This window comes from Esox lucius, chromosome 13, assembly GCF_011004845.1.
Source record: "Esox lucius isolate fEsoLuc1 chromosome 13, fEsoLuc1.pri, whole genome shotgun sequence".
Classification (NCBI taxonomy): Eukaryota; Metazoa; Chordata; class Actinopteri; order Esociformes; family Esocidae; genus Esox; species Esox lucius.
This window is the reverse complement of record NC_047581.1, coordinates 31,378,259-31,396,875: the sequence shown is the minus strand read 5'-3', so window position 1 is coordinate 31,396,875 and position 18,617 is coordinate 31,378,259. Positions and strand designations below refer to the sequence as shown.

Here is an 18,617-nt window from a genome sequence, read left to right as displayed (position 1 = left end):
GCAAATACACAGTGCCCCTTGATTTTTTGTGTGCATATAATCACTCTATAGAGTCTCCTGAACATTTCCCACAAAACATTCACTGCGGCATATAGAATAGTTTTTTCTTGTAGTGTTGTAGTGTTTTGCATTGGGACCTAAAGAGGGTGTGAAATATATTGTGTTGCTAGATGTAGCGCACCATTCCCCATGATTACACACGATTGTCTTACTCTACACACTCTCCTGAACATTTCCTATATTGCTTTCTCTGTGGAATATTCAATAGATTATGAGCTATGAGGCAATATGTATTCCATATTCAGTCATTGGCATTGTTTGATTTTTGCTCTTGGAACGTGTTTTAATAACCACTTTTTATTGAAATTACTCTTAAATATGATCAAATATGAACTGTTGTCAATGTTTTGAGAGGTAGATTTTCTTAAACAATTAATAGATTCAATTTATATCAGTTTTGAAGTAAATCGTTGGCCTATTTTATTTTGTGAATGTCCTCATTTTCGTGACCCGGAAGTGTTTTTTAAGATTGCTCGCTGATCTGGTCTGATTTACGGATATATTTCTAGTACTTCAGTACAGCGGCACTAGCATCATCACCACTCGCCAGGGGAGGTGTAGTTACTGGCAGCTAATTATTTACATGTATTTTTACTGACCTCATTTAAAAAATATCTCCTGGACTACTACAGCACATCTAAAATATGAAGGGAATTAAACTGCACGTTATTCTGTTGCTGCTTTTCGCGTCTTTGCTTTGTGCAGACACGGCCAGAAGCCGGAAAGATTCCAGCAGCAACCAGAATAGTTTCAGAAGGGCGGCTAATGGATTCTACCAAGCGTTAAGCAATGTTTTTGGTGAGGACAACATTCGAGGTCTTTACAAGGTGAGTTATGGTTTATCAGCAAATTATTATTTTTTTCATCTAAATTGGACCAATGTCGCTACATAGAAAGTTAAAAAAGATAGGTGTCCAACATTATTTAGTAGTAGTTGTCAGACAGTAAAAGAGCAGCAGCTAACCAAGGGCGCCCGGACGTCAAATTCATAGCTAGAGTACATGGTTGCCATTTTGAAAATTGTGTAGCTTACAACCTAGTTAAATAAGATGGACATGGCAAACCACTAATTAATATACACGCTTTTAGAAATGGCTAATGTCCCGTAAAATGCATGCATTTTAATGTTGTACTTTTATTAACTTAATACTATAACGAAAGATTTTCATTTTGCCCACTTTTCTGGACAGCTGGTTCAGACATTCTGTTCACCTGAACAAAGTCACGGGAAACTATCATGTGGAATCTACCCAGCTAACGCTTATAGCAACGTAAATAATGTCCCGCCATCATTTGTAATCTAACCTATAAACATTTTACTACTTATTGCAGAGTCGAAGTAAAACAAAAAAAGGGGAAGTCGTGCCCATTTTACCTTATTCATTGCCTATAGGAAGTCTACTACCGCTTAACATTTATATAATGTTTTGTCATCGTACTCCAAACTCCTAAGGTCAATACTTTTTTGTGATATAAAATACAAATCTCAAATACCATCACAGGTTAGGTTTTAAATCCCCCTGATGGAAGCACATTTGGCTGTGCTTACATTTGTGAGTCTGTTGGGATTGGTACACTATCTACAGTATCTCACACCTAAATTTGTGGGGGAAAAGCGCCAGGTTGCATTTTTAGGTAAGGGCTCAGACAGTGCCACTTCAGGAAATGTCCTCATGTTAGCCAATTGTTGCCATGCTGTATGGTGAATTTAAGGCCCTTTTTTTTTTTTGCCTTCGGTCCTGACATTTGCCCTAAACCCAGAAGGACAAAAAAAAAGTCCCTGTAACATGATACTGCCACCACCACTATTTTTCACAGTAGGGATGGTGTTCCTTGGGTTAAATGCCAGGTTGTGTTTGTGCCAAACGCAATGCTTTGCATCTGAATAAAAAGCTCAATTTTATTTTTGTAAGACCACTACTTTTGTTTCCATATGACCACCATCAGTGTTTTTTGGTTCTTTTTGCCATAATTCAAACATGATTCACTGTGGGGATTATTGGGTAAAGGCTTCCTTTCTTGACACCTCTCCATGCAAAATCATATTAATACAGTGCTTGGGATATTGTGGTCACATACCCACATTGATCAGTCTTGACAATAAGAGGCTGTAGCTTTGTTAAAGTTGCCATTGGCCTCTTGGTGGCCTATCGGATCAGTCTTTAACTTGCTTGGTCATCCAGGTGCCTTACACCTTCTGCTTCTCAATAATCATCTTGACCATGGTCCAGGGGATTTTCAAGGCTGTTTAAATTGTTTCATAACCAGGTCCACTGATCTGTTTCTTTAGACATGGTTCTGTAATTCAATTATGACCAAAAAGTGGACCTTTATCCCAAAAAGTGGAATTTATCCCTATATATGTATGTATGTATATAGATGATGATATGAATGACTAAATTGTAATACTGATGGAGGCCAAATCAGTCAGTGCGCCCATTGTTAATTGGTGGAGGACATTGGTGGTAGATCTTCCTTGAGCTGTAATTTTCAATATCACTTGCATCATGTACTCATACTTGACTTCAGTGTATTTCTCCCCCCAAAAAATGACTAGCCTGTCACCAACCGCCAGGCATGGCTGGTGAAATTAATGTCCTACCTGTAAATTTAGGTAAAATCACATTTTAAGAAAACGTTGAAAAAAATAGGTATGTTTGTCATATTGTGGCTATTGAAGCTACAGAGAACCTTCACTTTGGTTTGGAATAAATAGTGCTAAAGCCGGTCCTAGGCCTAAGCGACATAGGCGCTTAATCAAATTTAGCTTAGGGCCCCCAAAAGGCTAGGGCCGGCACCGAATAGTGCTATACAGTAAATGGTTGTTGTAAATCCACAGTATCCAATTTTTCTCCTCTTCCTTTCCAGTTCTTCTCCAAGACCACGGAACGCTTTGTCCATGGTGTCGACTCTTTCCTGGACACCATTTGGAAGGTATGGACGGATCTGTTGGATGTTATGGGCATTGACGGTAAGTGTCATATCCTATGGGTATGTTTGATGCCAGGATAGCAAGTCACGTCTTTTGGTGTTTGGTACATTTTGACTGGCTTTGATGGCAAGCAGTTCCACACCTTTTCGTTGACCGGGCCTCATTCTCTCCACCTTCCCCAGCCTCCAACCTCAGCCACTACTTCAGCCCGACATCTTTGACCAGCTCCCCAGCCAGGGCCCTGCTCCTGGTGGCAGCCGTGCTGGTGGCATACTGGTTCCTCTCCCTGTTTCTGGGGGGGTTCTTCTACCTGCTGCACATTCTGTTCGGCCGTTTCTTCTGGCTGGCCCGGGTAACCCTGTTCGCCCTCTCTTGCCTGTACATCCTGCAGAAGTTTGAGGGGGACCCGGAGCGGGCGGTGCCCCCCCTGTGTTTCGTGATGGCAGTGTACTTCATGACCGGGCCCGTGGGGGCATACTGGCGCAAAGGCGGCAGTTCTGCCTCTCTGGAGGAGAAGATCGACCACCTGGACACCCAGGTGCGCCTGCTGAACATCCGGCTGAGCAGGGTAATCGACAGCCTGGAGCGCTCGGGGGAGAAGTAGAGATACCCGGCAACCATGCCTGGCAACACCTGGAGGGAGGGAGCGAGGGTGGGGGCGTGGCAGGGGGGTCAGAGTGTATTTGGGTTTGGGAAGGAAGATTTTAAGCAGAGGCTTTGTGTAACAAGAAAAAAGCCTATTGTGTTTTTTATTTATTGAAAATTCTGTCGGGGGGGGGGGGGGTACATTTTTATTATACAGTGCATCCACTCCTGTTGGTTGATCTTTGGAGAATCGGTGAGGATGTTCTCTTTTATTACTTTTCTTTGGAATATGAGAATGTTTAAGGGAGGGTCAGGAACATGTATTTATATCCCAGTGAGCTCACTAGTTAGTAGGTTAATGACAAGATGTATTTATTGCATTAAGATGTATGGTGTAAATGATTTCACCCTTCCATTGTAGCAGTAGGTAACTCCTAAAGCATTTCAGGACCTCTTTTTCTATAAATAGACATTGTGTGTCAGTACGTACAACTGTATGTGTGTGGGTGGGTTTTATGCACACCAATCAATGGAGAAGCACTGAAAGCAGTTAACAGACTGGAGAAACCTGGACAGGCACAAAAATCTCAGGGAGAAAAAAAATAAACAGTATATGAATATCAAGAAAATGATGTTAATATACCCCACATCATTGTCATCTCTTAAAACCTGTCGGGGTGTCAGACTCATTCCATGGACCGCCTAGTGTCCGAGGGTCCTCTGGAATGACTTTGACGCCTGGTTAGAATAACAACATTTGTTGCTAATTGATTTTGGAATCATAGAGAGTCAAGAAGAAGGATTGAAGGTGCTGCCTTGAGATCAGGCTTAATCGGCCACATAGAAATGGGGGTTTATGGCGGGAAGGGCATAATGGTGGTGGTTACCGATGTGTACCAGCAGTCCAGTGCTCAGCTCTCTGAAAGTCGACTTCTATCCGCTTTATGTCCGGGATTCTCGGCTTCAGCACATCACCCGTTCTGCATGCCCTGGCTATATCATTGTTGTGGATGTTGATATACTTTGGTCACTCCTTGCCTTGCATAATTTTACATGAGAAATTGTATAAGGCCTTAGTGTAAACGACGGTGTGTGTGTGTGTTTTGATTTGTATTTTTTTTTAACGTGTTTTAATGCTTTCGTTATTTATTAATATTAAGTGGGAAAAGACATGCATTTTTTTTGCTGAACGAGCAGTGTGCCTGACGCCAACCCCCGCTTCAAGCCGCCCGTGACCGAATCCGACGTTGTACAATTCGAAGGTAGACTCCGCTTAAGGACATTCCCATGGGCAGCACCGCTAAATGCGGTGTCGTTGTTCAATGATTTTTACATTGTCCCAGTGTGCTGGCACATTTGTGTTTGTGTCTTTTTTTACCTGTTACCAGACCTTCAGTAGTATTTGAGGTCCTCTGGTTCAGTACACCTATCTGTTATTGTCATTTGTTATGGGTAATTTCCAATTGCCCATCGCTGTTGTTAGATTGAGGGCATTTGAATGTTGTATTTGTTTTAAAGGCTAGGATGTTCATTGTGTGAAATCCAAAAATATTTAAATGTGAGTTTTTATTTTTTTACAATTGGTCATCTTAGATCCTGTTGCACTTATTAATGTACTGTAGAGGAGGCCAGGCCTACCATCCTTCTAGCCAGCTGATGTACACATGTAGGATCATAATTTGACCACCCTGTTGCAGGAGAAAATTCCTACAATCATCATTCTTCAAATGTACAGGATTATTTTCTTGCTTAAATTAGGATCCTATGTTGTTCATATGTTCTAGTATTAATAGCATTCTAAGAAGAACATTTGAGATGCATACAAACCCTCCTTTTTTTTGCAGCTATTTCATTTTTTGGAAGGACAAATGTAAATAACTTTGAGGCGTCCTAACTAGTAATGGAATATTATTTCCTGTCAATTTGACTCCTTTGTCCTGACACTGAATCAGAGTAGGTTATCCATCACCTGGATTATACTGTCACTATGAATGACACCCGAATGACTCTGCCTCTCATTGTATTCATTATTGAGAGGATCCATTCAGCACTGGACCATAGTGTTCTATCATGTACTCCACGCGTGTGCTCTGCCAATTATGAACACGTTTTGGTCGTTTTGTGTTTCAACGCACTTATCTTGTTAAACGTGTTATACACTGAAGTGATTTAGCATTTTCCCTTTTGTTTTTATGTTGTTTTTCTATTTTCATATGTTCTCTACTTTTGTGATGTGGGGAAATTATTTTACCCTACTGCCTGCTGGTCAACAGTCATGTATTGAAATGTGTATGTTGTGGAAATGAATCTCCCTTAGGAGTCATTTTAAAGTGAAAATGAGGTCCAAGTTTGAATAAACAAAACAAAACTCTATTTATGCTTTGCAGTCCTCCATATGCTTGTGGTCTTGAAATCAAATACAGAGGCTCTCAAAAATATTTGCCCAGCTTGGACTTTTCCAGATTTTATTGTTACAAAAAAGAAATTAAAATGCATATAATCTGTTTCTTTTTGCCACACCTGTCTCTCAGAGGTCCCAGAGTTGTTTGGTAAAATTCTTAATAAAAATCTATATCATAAAGACAAAGGAACATTCAATGCGAATCCAGAATGCGCCTGTTCAAAGCACCAATCAGGTAGGATATAAGAACAAATCCTTGGCATTGAATATCCTGGATCACAGTAAAGTCCATTATTATGGAATGCAGAGAATGTGGCACTGTGATTCTACCTAGAACAGGCAGTCCCCAAAAACTGAGTATCCAGTGCGAAAGGAACTAGCCAGGGAGGCTAGCAAGAGACCTGTGGCTAAAGGAGTTGCAGTCTTCTTAAGCTGAGCTGTGATACATTATATACTGTCACAATAGCATGTATGCTTCACTAAAGTGACCTCATGAAATCTTGGTGAGAATTTCCCAGAAGGCATGTGGGAGAGTGAGACCGAGTGGAAGATGATATTATGGTCTGATAAAACCAAAATAGATGCTGCCCCCATGCTAAGCAGTGTTGTGGCAGCATCATGCAAAGGGGATGCTTCACTGCATCAGGGCCTGGAAAGCTTTGGAAGATTGAGGGCAAAATGGTTGCAGCAAGACACTGATATATCCTGGAAGCTGGAAGAAAGCCTGTTGATGTCTGTAGAGACACCTAGGACTTGGGAAAAGATTAATCTCCCAGCAGGGAAATGACCCAGAAAGTACAGCCAAATGCACTTGCTTAAAAATAAAGTTCAATGTCCTGGAGTGGCCCAGTCAAAATCAGAAACTCAATCCAACTAAGAATATGTAGAACGAGTTAAAAATTGCTGCCCACCAAATGTCCTCACCCAACTTGGAGCTTGAGCAATTTTGCAAAGAAGAATGAGCAAACATTGCTATGTGCAGATGTACAAGATTTATCCAAATAGATGGATGCATGGCTTTAATATTGACTAATGGAGGTTATATACGTACTTATGCAGTCAATTATTTTCTGTTTTTCATATCTAATGAATTTTGAACATTTTGTAGATTTTATTTTTCACTTTGACATGATAGACATCAGTGGCAAAAACTCCCAATAAAAATCAAGTTTGATTTGATGTTGTAACACAATAAAATGTAAATGTCCAAGGGGGTGAATAGTTTTAGAAAGCCACTGTATGAGTCATACGACCATGTCCTGTTCAGGTCGTTTTGGTTAATTAATTCTGAATAACAAAATGCTGGTTTACACACAAAACCTTACTGAAAAGTACCAACAGAATTAGGAAGTAAAGGATCCTCTTGCACATCACAACATAGCCAAACTGTCAGGGCATTTTTCAAAATGGATGTCATTGTGATGGGCGCAGACAAAACAACACTCTTGGAACACTTAGCAGTGGGAGTTGGCAGCAAGGCCCTTGACAACGAACACAGTCCACTGTTACAAGAGCTTCTTTCCAAGTGTTTGCTTTGGCGCTACCTTAGGCGTTTCCTCATATTTCAGCCAGCCCCACCAAACCTAGCATTTTGGTTGGTTGGAACGGTCATTCTAAGCCCAATACGCAGATATTTCCTAATGCTACACGTCAAGCCAGCTTGTTTGTCGTGCCAATATAACAGAAGAGCTCTTGGTGGAGATGGAACGAACGCCTTGATGTGTTTATTCAGATCTAAAGACGATTGTATAGACTTGAGTAGTTAGGCTTGAGGTGCTGTTGATTGGCCAGTTGAATTAACCTTAAAAGTTTGTTATCCTCACGTTTCCAATAATTTTGGCAGAACCATATATGCTAGAAATACATTTTCTGTCACAGATGAAAGCGGGGATTCTGTTGAAAAGAATGATATATGGTAATTTCTGTCTTATAACTGGTACTGCTCCAAAACCTCTGGAGTGATGTTGGATATCTCACTGGAAGGAAACAGGTCACCAGGGAGATTATGTTTAGTTTTAAACGCATGTGGCAAATAGTCAAACATTTTATGCACTTTATTGACTAATATTTAAGGCCACCTTATACTGTTACACTGGTTCTAACGACATGGGGGAATTCCAATATGATACTCAAATTGTAAAGTTTCTGTTTCTTTTAATAGGAAGCAAAAAAAAATGTACGTATGTATTCTTATATTTTTGTCATTATGTCACATTATAGCTAATGCATCTAAGAAGGTTAGTTTGTACTTCATTTTGCTTGTAGCTATCTGTCTGCAGAATCCACACAGACAAAGCACTTAATTATACTATAAAGACCATTTTAAAAGCCAAAATGTAAAAAAAAAAAATGATTTAATGATATAGCCCAGCAGATGGTTGATAAATGTTTTTTTCTTTTCTTTTGGCTTAATAATGAAAAATGTGGCTTTTAAAATCAGCCTTCAATTAAGTGTATTAATGAACTTACTGGTTTCTTCAGTAGATAATGATTTCACCATTTAGAACATTCATACACAGTCTCCATACTTCAGGGCACCAAACCCTTTGATACAACTGGCATGACAGTGGTTTATAGATAGTTATTTATACATTTGTGCAGTCATAAGAGAGCTGTAAACATCAACCACATAAGTGTGAATAATAGTCAATGAAGCCACTATGAGTATAGGTGAATAAAACTTGCATCACTTATGTAAACATGCCATTTCTTAAGCAATATTTAAGGAAGCCATTGTTTGGTCAAAACACCTGAGGCTGTTGTAAAGCTTATTGGAAATGTTGATGTGCAGTGCATCTGTGAATATTGGGACAATGATTTTGTCTTCATTTAGCTCCTATTTCAATAGTTTTGGTTTTAAAATCAGACAATTACCATGAGGTTAAAGGCTAAATATCTTGCTTTTATTCAAGGACAATTGCATACATATTACTCTTCTCTATAGTCTCTTTAATCACAATATACACTACCTATATATACATTCAGAAATGTCTGTTCTTATAATGCAATAAATGAATTACTATTATTATTACAAATTGTTATGACCATTTTGAGAATTGTGCCTTTAACAAATGCGTGATAACCTCACATCAACATGTCCTGTTAGAGGAAGTGGGTAATGTTAAGATAGGCACTTAAATGTGCATCCATCCCCCCAGTGTCACAACACAATACTACTATATGACACCATCGTACTGTAGACCACACAAACATGCTGTATGCTAATTAAAATGTTGGCATAGTGCATAGTGACATTTCTACTCAAGATGATTGACTGGGTATGTGTAAAGCACATATTAGATTCAACTTTATTGTCACTGAACAAGTGCAGGTACTTGTACAACGAAATGCAGTTTGCGTCTAAACAGAAGAGCAAATGGAGGAGGGCAGAACATTTACAAGTATTAAGTATAATGTAAGAACAAGTGGGATAAATAGTTGTGTGGCAATTCTCAATACCATTCTGAATTTGCAGTCGAGGTAAATTAAGGGAGTAGGGTAAAATGTGCAACTGAAATGCAGGAATAGCAGCAATGAGGTTCCCGAGGTAAACCTGTATGTAACAGTTGAAAATGCAGTACATTGGCAGTTCTCAATGTGCAATGAAGGCAATTTTAAGGTGCAAGTCGGCATTTGCAAATTATATACAGGAATAGCAGCAATGACAAGTACCTGTAGACAACCAAAAAAACTTCCTTATCAGATTTTTGTAAGGCAGTGACAGAGTCCAGTAGTACAAAGGGTGAGCGTGGTTAGTGATGGAAAGTCACAGAGTTCATCACGGTTACAGTAGATGGACAGAAACTGTTCCTGAGCCTGCTGGTGCGACAACGGAGAGACCTGTACTGCCTGCCAGATGGGAGGAGGGCAAAGCGTTTGTGGCACGGATGTGAAGGGTCCCTGGTGAGGCCCGTGTGCCTTGCGCAGACACCACTTGCGCTGGAGGTCTACGATGCCTGTGAGCTGGGCACCTGTGATGTGCTGGGCGGTTTTCGGATCATCGTCTGATCCGAACAGGCTTATAACCCAGGGAGTAGCGCATGGCTCCCCAGACTTTTTATCCAATGAACTCACTTAGATCAAAATTAACTGTTGCGCCCACTCCAGGTTAATATGGTGATGCATTCTACTACCATCAACTACAGTTTGCAAAACAAGATTTCAGACTGATTTGTAGTAATAGTCACATTTGAAGTAAGGTTTGAAATGCATCAAGAAAAATCTCAAGGCAGTACAGTAGAAAATGACTTGGTCATTGATGTTCTTCCCTAGTCTGATCTATTCTCTGGTCTTAATCCAGCCTATTCTAACGTGTTCCATATATTTTATGGCATAAATCATTTGCAAGAAGAAAACAGTATCTGCTGTTTTATTACAAACACATTTTGCAGTTATACCCAAAGGTACTTGCATAACCCCCGTTTGATGTACTGTTCCAAGCCTAATTGTTTTACTATTTCTCTTTACTATTTCTCTTGACAAAATGTAAAGGTCGTACTACTTCGAGAAACGCTGGTGGAGGCCCTATTCCTTTACACCACCTCCCTCTCTTTACTTGCTTCACTGATCCAATCTAGAATCAGACTTTGGCATTCAAGGGCAACGCAATTCCGTCCACTATCCATTTTCATAAATCAACTTACACTTTTCAAATAGAGCTAACTACGTCCAAAATAACATGAAAAAACTCTCCTTTTGACTAGAGATCTGATTGGGCACACCTCTAAAAACGCCGTCTTGTTTCGCGATTTTGATTGGTGCGTCTCCACATTCGAGGGCTGTCTCTGATCGATATTGTATTTTTATTGGACAGCGTTGCCGCCAGTCAACACGGACGTGTCGCACATTGACGTGTCTCGGCTGATGTGGAACGAGTTGGTTTTAGACCAATCCCATTGCAGACAAGCTGGTGGCGTGCCTCGGCGTGATATCGTTCCACGCAGACATTCTGACCCGAAGTTGCGTCAAGATTGTGATACCAAATAACCCGTTTTTATTAAAAAATATTATTACTTTGTGAATATTATGCTGTAGCAACCATTCAACAAAGTTAACAGCTTTTTTTTAGGAGTATGCACATTCTACAAAGTACATACTCCTAAAAAATTTGCTTAAAATCCTTCTTGAACCAAATATGCCCTAAAAAGGTTTTATTTTTTATGTAAGGCTGAATGAGTGTGGTGAACTAAACCCCATGGTTAAGTTTCTCTGCACACTTACCATTGTGCAGGTCCTCCGGACCTAATCTACAAAACCCAGTGCAAGCCATCAATATAGAAAGTGCAAGATGTTTTAACTTTGCGGGAAACAAAACTGTAGGCCTACTGCTCTCCCATAAAACAGCCAGACAATAAACCGTGTTAAAATAGAGTCATTTGCTTTTGATAAGAAACCGATGGTTATCCACATCCCATTTACTAAGGATAACGAGCGGTGCAATTTGTTTAAATTTACATTTGCTTATCTATATATCATAAACTAAAACATGTTGACAGTTTCTATGTCGTAATCACGCACAATCCAATGGTTATATTAGATATGCCAACTGTTTACCACTAACACGATTTATTCGGGACTAAATGTATGGTACTCTTTCTCAACAGCGGAAGGATATAATGTGGGAGGGAACATGGTTTATCCCTGCGGGTTGTGGGAATGAATGACAGTCCGTTCTGGTTAGCTGTCCTTTATTCTTACGTATACTGTGCTTGTTGTGTTGCTACGGTAGCTAGCTAGGATATAAAGGAATACGTTAATTTTAACAGAGGACATAACAAGGTTACAATAACCATGTCTAAAGACGCCGAACGGATGAGCAAGAAGATAATGGATTCGAAGGTATTATGGTATCCAGACTCGAAGAAGAACACACAGATGGACAGATTCAGGACACAGGTGAACCGAGACTTCGGGCTTAATCTGGGTGAGTGACCAGGGAGGACATGTATGCTATAGTCGCATCTAACGTTATTTATGAGTACTAATCGATATATTTCGCTTGGGTTATTTAACAGTTAATGAACCAAGACATGCGTTCGTAATGTTGTGTCGCTAATCTACATGCTAGCGTGAGTAGTAGCACTGCCAGCTCCACTCAACCACTTCCTAACAGACAGCATAAATGAGTATTTGTTTTTAGTCCCAGGTTTTGTCAAACATCAGCTTTACAGACATAATGCAACAGCATGCTTCTTTATTTGAGAAATAGGGGCTATCATACATGCTAACTAGCTACCGAATGCAGTCTTGCCAATTGCTGAGTACAGTATGTGTCAAATTCCAGGTCTAATGTTTAGGTCTGTACCATGCTACCTGGCCTCACTGAGAGCAAGATTACGTTAAACAGATAGTAAATTGTCTCTTATTTTCTCCATGCCCTTGAACGACAACCTGTCAACTGTGTTTCGTCATGCCCTAATATCTACCACCAATACCTCCAGAACATGCTGATGCTTTTTTTAGCGACCTAGTTGTTAAGACAAAGGTTTGCCTCAATGCCTGCCGTGACTCGTCTCATTGTACTCGACCATTTAAGTGTTAACTTCATTGGTCCACTGTTAACCAGTCCCCGGCAAAAATGTGTCTAAGCAGTTTTTTTTGTGAAACATATGATGCTTTGAAACCTATGATGCACTTTTTATCATCACCACCATCTACAATAGTTTTTCCACTGTATTGTCTGTTCTCAAATTGCCTGCCTTTCAAGCTGAAGCATGCACATGCCTTAATCTGTTGTCTGCTTCTCATTGCAAATTTATCAGCTGTCTGAAGCTTTCCAAGTTGCCGCTAAGTCTGTATCATGACGGTTATTTTGTCCCTGATCCGGTTCCTTTGCAGCCGACTACAATGGCCTGTACCAATGGTCTGTGGAGAGCTACCCGGAGTTCTGGGCAGAAGTGTGGCGTTTCTGCGGAGTCGTGTGTTCCAGGATGTATGAGGAGGTGTGTCCGTCCACTTTTTCCTGTTTTCTTTGTACATTAGATTGCACTACATTTCATAATGGACTGTGCTCACTCCGAATGGAATCCTTTTCCTCATAGCCTAGTGCACTTATTTTCAACAGGGTCCAGGGCCCGTTTGAACACTAGCATTGCATTTTTATATTTTGTTTTCCTTCCATTTTCGGGAATGTTGTTACATTGTATTTTCATAGAGACAGGTGGGATAATACATATGAGGGAGTTTTTGTTGAATCCAGTAGGCTGGATTCAAACCCCTTCTGCAGCAATACATGCATATGTTAGTGACAGCTTTTACCGGGTCTATCTTTTGTTGTTTGAATAGTCAAAATAGTTAACAAGAACAAAAAAAAACTGCTTTGGAATGCTCACAATCAAATACTCTCACCTTGAAAATGTATCTATTGTGATTCATAGGCCTACTGTGTTATCATTGGTTGAGAATCCTATACGGTATGTTTTGCTAATCTATTGGTCAAAGACCAGTCCGTTGCTTCATGCTTTTAGGACCAGTGCAGTGCTGTGCGTTGGAATTCGCCAGAGCTTTTGTGTCATTTCAGCAATTAGTTTTGAAAGTGGTGCTTTCTAGCCAAAACGGGTCATCATTTGTCTGCCACCGTATCGAAGAATACATCTGCGTGATGAATTACAATGCAATTAGTACAGTATGTTATGAATGGTCGTGCCTGGGATCCTGGATTGCTTCATTAAGCCAGAGGTTGAATAATGTAGAACACAATTTAATGTATTTCATTTAATGTAATTTCCTCAGGTGGTGGATGTTTCCAAGAGGATATCAGATGTTCCAGAGTGGTTCAAAGGAAGCCGTATGAACTATGCCGAAAACCTGCTGAAGCACAAAGACCAGGACAAAGTGGCTCTCTATGCAGCTAGTAAGTACCTTTCAGAAGATGATATCAAGGTAAAATTACTAAAAGGTAAATTTTAAAAAAGGTTATTTGTGAGTCACAGAGCAGTTATATTATGTCATATCAATCGAAACCTTTTTGTGTGTGGTATCCAACCCTTGTTTGATACCACATACCATGTGTGTCCCGGTCTCGTCAAACCCGGGTGTCCCGGTCTCGTCAAACCCCGTGTTCTGGGCTTTATTTACAGCTAATTTCAATTAAGCCAATCAATGTGATAAATTCCAAAGGTCACCTTGCATATCTGTACAAGGCTGTTCTGAAACGGAACAAGGAGGGATGCTGTTTTATTTCCTCCAATAAGCTTTCCTAATCGACCGTGTCTCTGGATGATGTCGCGTCAGATCGATGAGGCCTGCCAGGCGGTGTGATTTGATTAGTAGCTGCGGGGTTCTTGGCCTGCTCGGTGCATTTTCGTATCGTAATGGATAGCCTCCTGTTATTATTCAGCGTGGTCTCCGCCCCCTCCCACCGCCAGCCCATCACCCCAAGTTAATCACGAGCGGAGCTTCATCCCTCAAATGGTGCTGCAATGGGTTTACCGCATCAGGCCCTGAATGACCGAACCGCTTCGTACTTTAGTAGCAGCCTGTAATAACTCTGTTTATGTCCTCTCACAGTTCCTGTCTGTCTCGTTCCCTTTTAGCGGAGGCAAATGACGAGATCACCAAGGTGACGTTCAGGGAGCTAAGGCGCGATGTGGCGCTGTTTGCTGCTGCCATGAGGAAGATGGGCATCAAGACAGGCGACAGAGTTGTGGGTGAGTCACTTCTCCGCTCTCGCGGAGGTCAACGGGGCAGGGCAGAAGGAGGGGCTTTCTTCATACTAACTACCTCATGCTAGTTAACACTGTTGTCCGAACTCGATGTCTCCATGTCACTGGGAGCTGACAGACTGACAGGATTTTCTGGGGTCCAAAAGGGTCCTAGGTGGCGGCTTGAAAAGAAACTTACCGTTATGAAATCATGCAACTTAATACGCTTTGACCACATCAGTTCACTTGTAAGATTATAATGCAAAGTACAGTTGGTTTTTAGATTATACACATGAGTAAAACCATTGTTGGGTGATTTTTGCTTAATGGATTGTGCTGAATCTGGTGGCCAAGTGGCAAGTGGAACGCATGACTGGCATCTGTCTCAATTGGGGTCAGAATCGGGGTAGTGTTGCGAAATCCCCATTGTGTCCTAAAATAGAGTGACATTGATTGTTGGGCCATGTTTTGACTGTGCTTAAACATTGAATAGTTTTTTACAGTTGTAGGCATAGCATGCATTTCCTTTATAAAAAAGAATGTGTGTGTAATATTTATTTTTAAACGTACATGGTCCCCTGAGGAGGAAGCCCATAGCTTTTCGGTCCCCTGAGGAGGAAGCCCATAGCTTTTCTATCCCTGGCACAAACATGTAGGGAATAGATGTCCATTTCAGAATGCAGCCACCCAGCTCAGACATAATCATTGATCCCTGTGAAGAACCATACCCAGCCTTTTCCTCCTCTTATCTGCATCTGGCCAAGGTATACCCAAGCCTGATTTATCCCGCCCCGTGTTTTGGTGCCTAGAAGCCCCTCCCCTGGTTACCATGGGGCCCTAGCTGTATGGAGGTCTGTGTTGTCATGAGGCTACTGAAGCAGATTTGTAAATGGTCCTATTCATTCCCACACTGCCCTGTGAAGATGGAGCGCTGGGCTCTCACACTGGCAGCCTGATGGGTTTTCACCCAACACTAGTCTTACCTGAAGAACTGGTTTACCTAGATTTTACCTAAAGCAACAAAGTATGGCGGGCTTGCTTTGGCGTGTAATATCAAACACATGGTCCTTTGGTTGCATGTGCCATGCTCTACCAGATGAGAACACAGGATCGTCTACCCTGTCCACTGGACACCAGCGTTTATCAAACTGTTCATCATCCGGGAAGCTGCTGTACAGCAGTACCGCTGCTAGCTTTGAGCTGTAGGTTTTTCTGTAATGCTGGCAATACCACATTCCTCTGTGCTTCCTGTCAGTCCAACCTCCTTTAGCGAACAAACATACGCACACAAACTCCCTCACTGTCCAGAGGGGAGTGTTATAGAACCGGGCTCCATTAGCCAAATGACTTGATCTCCTGGTCTCTGCTGCATTCTGGGATGCTTCATTAAGGACAGGGCATGGGGAGTGTTGAATGATTTCATGACACACACACACACTCACACGTGCATTACTCCACGAGTCACGGAACATCATACTACCTATATGTGTGTTAAAGCAGCGCTGTCTTTACAATATAAAGTCATGAAGAAATTAGTCCGGTTTACAAATGCAAACCAGAAGCCCAGAAAATGTGCTTGGACACGACACAGGTTGCCTGGATACAGCTATTAGCCATGATATATTGGCCTGATATCCCTTGAGTTGGTCCATTGCTATTATAAACTGGTTACCAACATAAGTGGGCAGTAAAAATATGATACTGTTATACTATTGGTATAGTCTTATACGTTCAGTGCTCAAACTACCCGGTAACTTGGTTAAACAATAAGACACAGGTGTGGCCAATGCAGCATGGCTATGAGCTGTTCCTAGACATGACACATTGCAGACATCTTGGTGGCAGCCCTCAGTCATAGTATAATGGCAGTAAACCATAAACCTTTGATAAGCTTTGTTGCCGTTTTATACGGTTACCAACGTTAATAGCAGAGTAATCAAGTGGTCTGATGTCATAGTCTCATTATAAATTCATGATTCTAACCACCCTGTTTTATAAAGAATATTATCAGAATATGTCATTGTGTATCACATTCACTGTAGGAAATTGCATATTATTATAAGGACATCTCGATTATCCGACTGTATGGCTTCTCTGTGTTGTAATAAAACTGTTCTGGTTTTGGTCGGAACCCTGACTAGCGCATGATATTGGGAAGAGGTCTTTCTGGTTGAAAATAAATCTAATAGACATATTTGATAACATTCGTCTTAGCGGGGACCACTTTACAAACCTTGCCAAGCGTTAGACTGATCCATGTGTGTGTTTTTCATTCCTGCGCTATTTCCAGAACGACCTTCTCCCGTGTGCTTTTGGGCTGTCATTGAGTCTTTGCGTGATAGGAGAAACGTTCTTCAGTCATCATTCTAATTGTTCCAGTCTGGATAGCCCAAGACAGGATGTTACCGTGTTCGCCAAGCTGAACACGGGCCTACTTAGTTTGCTGAGCGCGTGTGCGCGCGTGATATTGGGCGCTACGTACATGGTATTGTCAGACTCAATTTGATTGGGAGAGACGTATGGCCATTTAGCAGATGAAACCAGTCAAGGTTTATGGCCGCAGTTGAACCCCCCCCCCCCTCCATCTCTTCTTATAGAAATGAACTCTAAAGCTGCCGACAGTGCAAACTGTCTGTTACCATCATTTGGCAGACGGTACTTATGTTTAATGGCTGCCAGGCGTGTATGTATCTCTGCTGTTTTAATATGATATTGTAATGCTGCTGAATTTACCTCGCGAGATAATTTAATGTGACTGAATATACAGTCAACTCAAGGACTGTTGGCACCCTTCATGAAATAAGAGCATAAGTGAAGGCAAGTTGTTGTGATGGAGCAAAAATACGTTTGGCCAGTTGTGTCCATCTTATGCTTCCGGAAGATGAGGATTATAGTGGCCGTTTTTAATCGATTTTCTATAGATTCAATATGGTGGTTAATAATTTGAGTGGGCCTATCATGTCGTCAAACGGATGTCCTGATTCTCTGTTCATTAATGACCCCATGGAACTGATTGTTACAGTATGTGTGTTGGCCACTGTGTCCTTTCCAATCCAGCCACCTAATCATTCTTAGCTTCCAATTGACTAATTCCTGTCTCCGTAAGTAAAATGTGTATTGTGAAGTTGTATGGGTACAGAGTGGTATGCGGTCGATAATGAAACTCCCTCTGGATAAGTGTCAGCTAAATCATGTAATAAATGCACAAAAATAAAGAATAAAATACCACGTCCTAACCTAAGCCACAAGAATCAAGCAGTACCTTAAACATGCTTTTCTACTGTAGGCCACCCTCTTAACGTTGTCCGGTTACCTATGTGCTCCTAATATTGCCTGGTGACCGTAACCCAAAGTCCTTGATTGCGGCAAATTTCCTCTCCAGTGAGTCTAGATCTGAATGCCTTCCTGAGCACTTCAGATTGCGAAAGACAAACAACTGAGGCAGGTGGGTTGGATTGGTGCTAGGTCAGGTGATTAAAGCTACATTTAGACAATGTGTCATTGGCTTTAAAACTTTCATTGGTCAGGGAAAGGGGAAAAGAGGATAGCCTAGTTGTCAGTTTGCAGACAAGGTCCAACCTATATTTTGCTTTCACATTTAACCCAACCCCTGCTAATTGGGGCGGTGTGGGGGAGCTACTATGAACAACTATGGTTGTTGGCATGATGAAAAATAAGCAGAACCTGCACAACAACCCGTATTTTGACGTAACTCTGCCACTACATTGGAGTGCCACACAGCGGCCGACCTGTCAATCACAGCACGAATGTCCGTGCATCCAGAATAAGGACGATTGATCCGACAGCAGTACGTCACAAGGTATCCATGTTGATTTTGATCCTCTGGAACATGGCCACTGAGCAGGGCCTGTATTTGAGGATGTTCCTGTTGAAGGTTTCCACTTGACCGCAAATGCAAGATGTTGTGGGTGTGTTCCAACTGTACAGACAGTCTGACACTGCTCAGGGGATTACCTGATCAACAGGTTACCAGGTC

General features: G+C 41.3%; 2 protein-coding genes across 2 annotated transcripts in view; both read left to right on the top strand.

The window, feature by feature from the left end:
- The first annotated feature begins 585 nt into the window (after nucleotides 1–585).
- On the top strand, nucleotides 586–5,950 carry bri3bp (bri3 binding protein). The gene is made up of 3 exons (XM_010877036.3): nucleotides 586–887; nucleotides 2,929–3,031; nucleotides 3,175–5,950. Exons 1-3 carry the CDS (start codon nucleotides 705–707, stop codon nucleotides 3,594–3,596), a joined length of 708 nt encoding a protein of 235 aa, XP_010875338.1. The 5' UTR covers nucleotides 586–704; the 3' UTR covers nucleotides 3,597–5,950.
- A 5,646-nt stretch (nucleotides 5,951–11,596) lies between these two features.
- aacs (acetoacetyl-CoA synthetase) overlaps nucleotides 11,597–18,617 on the top strand; it is a 35,976-nt gene continuing 28,955 nt past the window's right edge. The window contains exons 1-4 of the mRNA XM_029124701.2: nucleotides 11,597–11,901; nucleotides 12,816–12,919; nucleotides 13,710–13,830; nucleotides 14,513–14,626. Of these exons, the coding sequence (XP_028980534.1) occupies nucleotides 11,769–11,901; nucleotides 12,816–12,919; nucleotides 13,710–13,830; nucleotides 14,513–14,626 (472 nt within the window). The 5' untranslated portion in view covers nucleotides 11,597–11,768. The remainder of the gene's footprint in view (nucleotides 11,902–12,815; nucleotides 12,920–13,709; nucleotides 13,831–14,512; nucleotides 14,627–18,617) is intronic.

Bases quoted from the DNA above. Each gene is read 5' to 3' on its own strand.
- bri3bp (XM_010877036.3), top strand. From the start codon at position 705: ATGAAGGGAATTAAACTGCACGTTATTCTGTTGCTGCTTTTCGCGTCT. The intron at 888-2,928 runs GTGAGTTATGGT...CTTCCTTTCCAG, and splicing joins ACATTCGAGGTCTTTACAAG to TTCTTCTCCAAGACCACGGA. The intron at 3,032-3,174 runs GTAAGTGTCATA...CACCTTCCCCAG, and splicing joins GGATGTTATGGGCATTGACG to CCTCCAACCTCAGCCACTAC.